Source organism: Rhamphochromis longiceps, linkage group LG10, assembly GCF_057381845.1.
Source record: "Rhamphochromis longiceps isolate RC_006_pf linkage group LG10, R_longiceps_female_GT1.1, whole genome shotgun sequence".
Classification (NCBI taxonomy): Eukaryota; Metazoa; Chordata; class Actinopteri; order Cichliformes; family Cichlidae; genus Rhamphochromis; species Rhamphochromis longiceps.
The window spans coordinates 1,217,829-1,227,269 of record NC_140566.1 but is presented as its reverse complement, the minus strand read 5'-3'; the positions used below and the strand labels follow the sequence as shown (position 1 = coordinate 1,227,269).

At 46.7% G+C, this 9,441-nt stretch overlaps 1 protein-coding gene across 4 annotated transcripts; it reads right to left on the bottom strand.

Annotated features, from left to right (window-relative positions):
- Positions 1-791: 791 nt before the first annotated feature.
- riox2 (ribosomal oxygenase 2) lies at positions 792-9,197 on the bottom strand. Of its 4 annotated transcripts, none has more exons than XM_085419793.1 (10): positions 9,024-9,197; positions 8,003-8,449; positions 6,260-6,379; positions 6,050-6,178; positions 4,810-4,913; positions 3,849-3,951; positions 2,152-2,317; positions 1,987-2,075; positions 1,780-1,890; positions 792-1,051 (listed from the first exon to the last, which is right to left on the bottom strand). In XM_085419793.1, the coding sequence occupies exons 2-10, from the start codon at positions 8,438-8,440 to the stop codon at positions 899-901; spliced, it is 1,413 nt and encodes a 470-aa protein (XP_085275919.1). In that variant the 5' UTR covers positions 8,441-8,449; positions 9,024-9,197; the 3' UTR covers positions 792-898. The 4 variants fall into 4 exon arrangements, with proteins under 4 accessions (XP_085275919.1, XP_085275917.1, XP_085275918.1 ...); XM_085419791.1 differs by having other exon boundaries at positions 9,012-9,173; XM_085419792.1 differs by lacking the exon at positions 9,024-9,197 and adding an exon at positions 8,579-9,005.
- Positions 9,198-9,441: the final 244 nt, after the last annotated feature.

Below are 9,441 nucleotides of genomic sequence, written 5' to 3'. Positions count from 1 at the left end.
GCATCTCAAGGAAGGACATGGCATTTGCCCAATTACATTTGAGCCTCTGAAAATGGAGAGCTGTAAAGAGATGGCAGTGGAAATGGTAATTAAATAGTTACTTAATACTTGTGAAACCAAGCTGAAAATCTGCTCTTAAATCACATCTTCATTGAAAAACCACTATTGTGATGTTCAGAGGTGAAATCCTAAAAATGTTATGAACCTGTCTGTGAAGATTGGCCTCGGTCTCTGGTATCAGTGTTTCCATGAACTGGCCAACATCTACATTCATCATGACTGTAGCATCTCGTCTTGTACGGTTGCACCATTCTTAATGAAGCTTTGCATAAACAGCTTATAATATTTTATACAAATGACACAATCATGCATATATGTCACATTAGATCATGATGATGGCGACCGCTCCGTGTGGGCCGCCTCCCCGTCTCCTGCTTGGGGTCAGGTCTCCTGACTGTGATGGCGGATTGTGTTTGTGCATCGATTAGGCGCCGTTTGTTTTTGTATGCACGTCGTCGCAGGAATGACCCGTTGTGTTTTCCTGGCACTGCTGTATTACTGACACACTCAAACTAATAACAGAAACCAATAATTACATTAAAAACAAACTAGATGAGCCCGTCGATTTTACAAGTCTAGTCTATGGTTACAGCAGTGAGAGGCTACAACACAGCAGCTATTACTACTGTTACTGCACAGGCACACAGAGCCATGCAGGTTTTCCCAGTGACGTTCCTGTTAATCCTCATTATACAAGAAGACATTTGAACTCAAGCAGTAACTGTCAAAACTTTGTAAAGGTCAATCTTTAAATACCAGCTTTATTCAGGAAAAGAGGTCAAAGACAAATACGTTTTGATAACAATCAGGTGTACATCAGTAGCTGACTGCAGGTGAACTACAGGACACGCAGCAGGTTCTCACTCCACAGAGCAAGGGCCAGGTTGAGTTTGTCCTCCTGTGTGGGCAGCTGAAGCTGGGCAACAACCAGCTGCTCTGCCAGCTGGAGCTGCCGCAGGGCCTGGAGGTAGGACAGGGGAAACTGCAAGCCCTGCAGACACAGACATATGGTTGGGGTGGAGACCTTTTTCAACACACATGTTCAACACACATCCATATAGTGCGCTTCATTGTCTCACTGTCCATGTCCAATCAGAAGGTAAACCCAGGTCCTTCTTCAAATACCTGATGATATAACACAGCTGCACATCTCACTGGTATTGATTGGTGGATATTTTCAGCATGTGACGCTCAGCCTCACAGTCTGGGGTCTTTACCTTGGAATGTAAAGCACCTTGAGATAACTGCTGTGAACTGGTGCTGTATAAATAAAGCTGCCAGTGCTAACCCTCAGCCTCCCAGTACACACACCTATCGGGTCAAAATCTTACGTCAGCTTGTTCTCCAGTTATGGCATTAACAAGACTTTCAGAGAACATGACCTCTGACCTTTATGTTGAGGTCACAGACTTGAACTGGTCCAGTTCTTCAGCAGCAGCACCTGCGTGTCAGTGTGAACCTCCTACACTGCCTGATCCGAGTGACAGCACCCGACCAGCTTTTACAGTTGAGGATAAAAACCCTTAAAAACACTCGTTTTAAACCAAACATGGACAAATGTTTCGGTTTTCGCGGGTCACACTAACTGTTTCGTGGCTGTTCGAGGTTTCGTCACAGAGGATAAATATCTGTGGCGGTGGATTTCTGCACCTCTGCAGCAGAACACTGTTGAACATGTGTTATGAATATGAAAGGACCATCAGCGAGGTATGGCGTTACCGTGGAGATGCTGCGTTCTTCCTGGTCATCACAGCTGTCGCCCATCATGTGACCTTCTCTCTGGTTCTTCAAAGAATGCAAGACAAATACTACCAGCTCTGTGGCGTCGTCCTGAAACACACACAGTTCAGAGCACACTGTTAGAGCGCACGCACAGAACCCCAACAGGGCTGCACATTTCTGTACTTACAGCCTTAAAGGACTCACTGTGCTCTGTGGGCGGGGCTCCACTGTTATTACCACGTGGTCTTTAAAGGTCAGAATCACTGTATCCTCCAAGGCAGGACTCTTTCCAGCTGTGACACACACCATATGTTTATATGCACAAATGTACATCACTGAAAAATCGATCTGAATGCATCCATGACATACATGGTGAAGACAGCTGCTGCTGGCAGTAAGGAGGCAGTCTGTTCATGATGAAGTCTCTCTTCATGTGAGTGAAGCCCAGGTCCTGCGCCCCAGTTTCCATCTCGTCAGCCAGAGCTCTGAGGCTGGCGGCCAGCCGCTGGTTGGTGTGCAGGCCTGCACTGCTGCTCTACACACAGACATGCATGTGACTGTGAATGCATCTCATTCATATTTTACATAATTCAGAAAGCATTAGAAGTTGAGCTGTAATGACAGAGGCACAAATACAGACCTCGCTCTCTTCTGAAGCTATTTTCGTTTTATATTCATTCTTAGAAGATAAATCTTCTAAAAACTATGAAAGCAGTGCATTATGAGGACCCGTTTACCTCAACATTGCTCCAGTTTCAGGGAAAAAGATCACAGAACAGCTTTAAGTAATTATGAGTCAATTAAAAACAGCACATTGCAGATGTTACACACACTACCTGTCAAACGTTTGGACAGAGATTCTCATTTAATGCTTTCTCTTTATTTTTACTTCTTCAAACTGATACAAACTGAAGACATTAATATAATAAGCATGACGGGTGGAATTATGTAGCAAAGAGAAAATGTATAAATAACTCTACATATATTTCAGATTCTCCAGCGCCCCCCGCGACCCTGAAAAGGATAAGCGGTAGCGAATGGATGGATGGATGGATATTTCAGATTCCTGACAGTAGACGCCCTTTGCTTTGTTGACAGCGCTGCAAACCCTCGGCCTTCTCTCAGTGAGCTTCATGATGTAGTCACCTGACATGGTTTCACCTCACAGTGAGCCTGTCAGGGTTCATCTGTGGAGTTTCTTGCCTTCTTAATGACGTTGGGACCATCTGTTGTTTGTGTCAGGTTGGTGCACAGCTGACAGGCCTGTTTGACAACTGTTAGAAACAGTCCCTCATTACTTTAAGAACTGAAGGTCAGTCAGTGCATAAAATTGCTAAAAAGGTGAACGTATGGTCTCTACGTGCATGGTTCCCACTGTGAAGCATGGAGGAGGTGTGATGATGGTGTGGGGGGCTTTGCTGGTGACGCTGTTGGGGATTTATTCAAAACTGAAGGCAGACTGACCCAGCATGGCTACCACAGCATCCTGCAGCCACAGGACAGGACAATGAGCCCAAACACACCTCCAGGCTGTGTGAGGGCTGTTTGACCCAGAAGGAGAGTGATGGAGTGCTGCACCTGATGGCCTGGCCTCCACAGTCACCTGACCTAAACCCCGTGGAGATGGTTTGGGATGAGATGGAGCGCAGAGTGAAGGCAAAAGGACCAACAGGTGCTCAGCATCTCTGGGAACTCCTTCTAGACTGTTGGAAACCACTTCAGGAGACGACCTCATGAAGCTCATGGAGAGAATGAAAGAGTGAGCAAAGCAAAGGCTGGCTTTGACCGCTACTTCACACTTTTTGTTTACTGCATGATTCCACATGTGTTCATTCATAGTTTGGATGCCTTCAGTGAGACTCTACGATGTAAACAGTCATGAAACTAAAGACAAACCATTAAATGAGAAGCTGTGTCCAAACTCCTGACTGGTACTATGAAACCATCTCATATACTGCCATAGATTCTTCAGCGTGCAGTCACAGACAGAAAAAGCATCTGTCAGGATCAGTTTGGAATAATATGTCATGGGAATACAGAGATGGTGTTCATACTGTCGTGATTACCAGTAAGAGTCTTCTGGCCATCCCCTCTCTGAGGCTGACTTCCCTCCTGCTGCGGCCACACAGTAAGCTGGGAAATACGTCCAACAGCAAATCTCCCCATGACCTGACAGCAGGCGGGGACAGTGAGACAGTGTGGGACTGATTAGCAACAGAGAACTCTTCTGGATCTCATTCACACACCAGTTTTGTTTGAGCACGACAGAAACAATCATCATCAAACCCATCTGTTATCAGTGTTTGGAGCTTTGAACAGGACCAGTTCTTCTGTTTCTTATTGGCTGAAAACCTGATGATGTACCCTGACTTTACTCTGCTGAGCAGACGTCTGTTCTACTGAGTCGAGTACGAGTCTGTGTGCCGGATCAGTGGGCAGTAGTTTTACTGCACACTTACTCCCTGACATGCCAATAAAGGAAAAGGAAGTGCGATTTCAACAGAATCTTTTTTTTTATGAAAGTTGATACTTTGTAAAAACAAACAAACAAACAAACAAATCACTTTCAAAATTCTACATCGCCTTGTTGTCAAGTCACTGGATTCATGAGATTTTCATTAAGTGTAACCTCTCAGGTCAACGCCATGGAATTTGAACTCTTCTGAGTTAGTAGATGCTCCTACAGCAGGGTCTCGAACTGCAGGCCTCGAGGGCCGGTGTCCTGCAGGTTTTAGATGTCCTTGATCCATCACAGCTGATTTAAATGGCTAAATGACCTCCTCAACATGTCCTGAAGTTCTCCAGAGGCCTGGTAATGAACTCATCATGTGATTCTGGTGTGTTGACCGAGGGTGAGATCTAAAACCTGCAGGACACCGGCCCTCGAAGCCTGCAGTTCGAGACCCCTGACCTATGGTATCAATCTGAAACTACCTCGGTCTCCAGTTAGCACATTTGCAAAATTTTTATCTGCTACTATCAGCCTTTTAGGGCTTGGGGTAAAAAGGGGAAGAAGAAGAAGCTTACATTCTCTGGTAGGTGCTGAGAGTTAAGTGGATGGAGCAGTTCACTCCTGCCGGGGTTCTGGCTTGATGGATGGTTCCCCGAGGAAAGTACAGCAGATCTCCAGCCTGTCCAGAGAGAAGACTTGTTCATACTTAAAACACTGTGATTAACATGGTCAGACAGAGCTCTGTGTTACTGGTCTCGGTTAAAGGTTTTGTACATATAAACACAGAATAAGTTCAATTATGTCTCACATAATAAAGCAATGACATGACTGTTCAAACTTAGTTTGAGAATTCAAATCAAAAATCTTTGTTCTGTGTAAAAACTTCAAAAAGTATCTTTGTTTCATAATAACTGTATGACCTCATAGTGACATCAGCCACAAGTAGTCCTCACACAATGAGGCAATACTTGGAATGTGACCCATCCTTGTAAATGTTGAGTCAAATTGTTACATGTTGTCATTGTGTTACTTAAATTTGTAAGTCTTAGTTCAAGCAGCAGGATCAAAGACATTCCTTTGTCTCGGACCACCTCCCCAGCCTGTTGGTGGGGGGGCTGTAGTGTTTTATAGGGACACATCCTATGAGAGGGTTCTGTTTCTTACTTAGTGACTTGCGTCTTGCTGTTGTAGTAGAATTATCTTGGCCTTCCAGCAGTAGGTCTGTGCTACACTGACCCATCAGTAAAATTCACATGAAATTCCTAATTCAAACCCAGCCCTTTGTTCTCATGTGGCAGTGTAGCTGAAGGAGGATTCAGGGTCACTGATCCAGCTCTAACTACATGTTTTATTAAAAGGAAAGTTTGAAGCCTAATCTTGAAAGTAGAGATAGTGTCTGTCTCCTGAATCCAAACTGGGAGCTGGTTCCACAGAAGAGGGGCCTGAAAACTGAAGGCTCTGCCTCCCATTCTGCTTGAAGCAATACCACGCTATGAGGTCTGTAAGATACGACTGGGTCTGATTATTTGAGACCATGTGCGAGACAAAGGATTTCAACCTTGATTCTGGATTTATCAAAGACAACAGAGTCAAGCACGTCTGATTTGAGCTCCTTTTCTTTTCCGCCTCTGTGGGAGAAATGTTTAAGGAACCATTACTACTGCTCCTCCAGGGACTTCTGCACCCCTGCCCATTCCTACAAAGACATTCCCAAAGATGATCATACGTTTGAATAAAAATGAACATTAAACCTTGAACAGAAGATGTACTGCAGAATCAGATCATACTTGCTTTAGCTGATATAAAGTGCTGTACCTTCAGTATAATATCATGAGTTGGGATGCCAATACTGTCCTCTGACTGCACGCTGTATTCAGCTGCCAGTGGAACAGTAGGATTATAAAGACGCCAATGTTTCTGTCCCTGCAGCTGCAAGATAAACACCTGTGCACAGAGCACCATGGAGATTAGCAACACGTATGCTGGACCGCACATTACTCACATCATCCACAGTTATTGTTGTACCTCTACATCATCATAATGAGGTGGAAGGCCCTGCGACTCCTCTGGGGTGATATAGATGTTCGAGCCCACCAGAGCCCCAAAGAAGCACTCCAGCTTCTCCTGAATCCTCCACAGCTCATCCTGACAACACACAGAAGACCTGCTGAGAGCGGCCTCCACATGCACAGTGTTAGCTCCACAGGTACTTGGACAGTGTCATGATCTTTGAAATCTGGCCTATGTTCACAGTGGGTGTTGAATTAAACAGTTCAGGCTGATTGGAGTGAAGACTTTAATCTGAACAAAAGCTGTGTCGCATACATGTGACAGCGCCGAGCCGGAGTTAAATCTTATAAGCACAGGCTCATCGAGGAATATGACAACAAGCCTTTGCTGAAGTTTGACTGCTACGCCGAGCGTGTCGTGCTGGACTGCAGGGGGACGAGGCGGCTGACCACAGACGGAAAGCTGACCGAGGAGGTGGATGCCTCGGTGACACATGTTCGACTATGTGAAGGGAAAGTTGCTGCAAGAAGCCAACGTGACACTGGTTTGAACTTCAGAGATCAAGGAACAGTGTGAACGAGTAAAGCTGCAGATGGCAGCGATGGAGGGGAACTTTAATACAAGCAAACACTGTGAAGATGGGAAAGAGAAAACAGATAAACGTGGGGGTCATTTTGCTAAGGAACAGGCGTGCCTCAGGACGATCATGTAGAGAATACAGTGGAAAGCAACAGTGAGATGTGTGCAAACAGAATCAGAGCCAAACTATACGTTTGTAATGAGAGATCAAACACAGTGACATGTACCGTTGGTGAAGTAGATCTGTAATGCCAGCTGACTTCACTGCATCAAGCAACAGGAGAGCCAATACTCAGCAAGGAAACTGCAATTCAACTAGATGTGCTGGGAGTGGGTGCAGACATGTCCAGGGTGACATTAAAGCAGAAATAAGACACAATATCCACACACAGCGGCACACAGTTCCTATCTTTGACACCCACGTGGACACAAGTAAACAGTGACGTGAAAAGGAATGCACATCGCACAATCCGAGGGGTTAGACTGGAAAAAGGAACTCCGGAAGGACGTCACAATCCACAACTGGGACGAGCCCGGCAGAGCTACTCTTCAAAGGACAGTAAGAGGAAAATCCCCACAGAGACACAGATGAGGAGGAGGAGGGAAGATCAATGAGCACAGGGCAGAAACTCAGTGGGAGACAAATCCCCCACTACATTCAACAACACATCAGATCAGGTGGTCAGGATGGATGGAGAAACACAGATATCACACGAAACACGACTGAGCACAGCAGCAAACAGGCTGCAGAGACTAACAGTGAGCCGAGCCTGACTGAGCCCCCACCCGTGAGGCCTCATGGGAGACCAGGATGCAGTGCTACTGGTTTAGTCTAACATGAGGTGGTGGATGTTGAAAAGAAGAAACAAAGGTGCTCGGCAAGAAATGAAATTGTTTGGTGAAAAGGAAATGAGATGGTCTGAGAGAAATGTGTACATGGAACATCCAGACACGGGTTTGTGAACAATGCTCGGCCATAGAAACGTCTTCAGTTTCATGTACTGGTGATGTGTGTGGTCCAGAGGCGAGGGCGCCAACACAGCTGTGCAGACAACAACTGCTCATCACAGCTGGCCATGTATCGGCAGCGCACCAAACACACTGCATACACAAAAAGGAAACAGGTGGATGAACCATGAATGCAAACTGGTCCAAAGGCAGCAAAGCCATGACACTCACCTTGAACCTCTGCGGCTGGTGGTACTGGACGGTGGCTTTGTTCTGACTCATGATCTTATTGAGAACACTGTGCTTCACTCGGCCTTCCTTGTTCAGAAGCTTTTTCTTGCCGTTGACGCAGCGAACGACGTTGATGTCCCTGTAGTACTCGAGACCCTGAGAACACAGGCTCTGCAGGTCACACAGCTGAAACAGGGACTGGTAGTACGAGGCTGTGCCAGGATCAGACCTCTGCAGATGAAGAGGCTTCTTCTCCCAATACTCTGAGAAGAACCGATCTGTCCCCATCGGCTGGATGAGGCTCTCGAACAGTGTGGCTGGGCTCTGGAAGCAAAGGGGTGAAGTGTCGCTCTGCTCCTCTTTGCTTCGTTTGACAGCGGGCTGCTCTTGGTCAGCGATCCGTCTCTTCACACTCGGAGTTTTGCTTTTCTTTGGCATCTTTTCAGTCTGCACACAAGTCCAGAGAATATTATTAGAGTTAAAGCAACACATTGAAGGTTACTGAATTCATTATCTGATCATTCCTATATCAAATTCCTTTTCTTGCACGGTGAGCGCTGTTGAGCTGTGTCTTACTTAAACTGGCCAAAGTCTGCTGGAGCAAACTGGGAACACTTGATCATCCCACTGAGCCAGTCTGTGGATCAGCTGTGTGGAGCAGACAAACTCTTAGCTTCTCCCGCCTCTTTCACCGCTCACACAGCGACACCTCTGGTCAGAAGGAGTAATAGCACCCACAGAAGCTCGTAACGTTCAGATTCAGTCCATACAAGCTTGTACACACAGCACAGCCCACACCGCAAGCATCGCTGCGAACAGAGTTTTCTACCCGAACGGTGTTTGGGATGGTCCCGGATCAGGATGGGCTGACGGAGCACCGGTGAAGGTGCTCGGTCATAAAGCGGTGCTCGGATCACGAAGACGCCGTGACAGCTCCATCACAGCCATAGCAAAGCGACGGCTTTATGTTCCACATCACCACATCCAACAACCCCACGCACTCACTCACCTCCCAACACACCTCCACTCGAGCTCGATGACGACCCCGGTCAGCCACACGTGTGACTTCACAAGTGTTTTCCAAATTATGTCCGACTGGAAACTCACACCAGCGTCAGAACACGGGACATGTAGAGAGACACAAACGGTGACTTTAGCGTTTTACACGTGTCAGATGGTCCGAGAGGAAAACAGGAGCAGGACGTTGCTCGCTGTCGGGACCAGCGACACGCATGCGCTGGAGAAAGCCGGCACCATCAGTCATTCAGCGGAGGCTCAACAAACCCACTCACAGAAAACACGCAGACGTGTTCGGCTGCTGTACCGGGACACCGGGAGCTCTCCCCCAGCATCGGAAACAAGTCACGGCCTTGAAAGTTGTTGTTGACGGTCACCAGCGTCGCTCTGTGAACACGTTTAGGGTGTAAAAGCATTTCACA

Bases quoted from the DNA above. Each gene is read 5' to 3' on its own strand.
- riox2 (XM_085419793.1), bottom strand. From the start codon at position 8,440: ATGCCAAAGAAAAGCAAAACTCCGAGTGTGAAGAGACGGATCGCTGAC. The intron at 6,380-8,002 runs GTGAGTGTCATG...GTGTGTTGTCAG, and splicing joins ACCAGCCGCAGAGGTTCAAG to GATGAGCTGTGGAGGATTCA. The intron at 1,891-1,986 runs GTGAGTCCTTTA...TGTGTGTTTCAG, and splicing joins AGCCCCGCCCACAGAGCACA to GACGACGCCACAGAGCTGGT.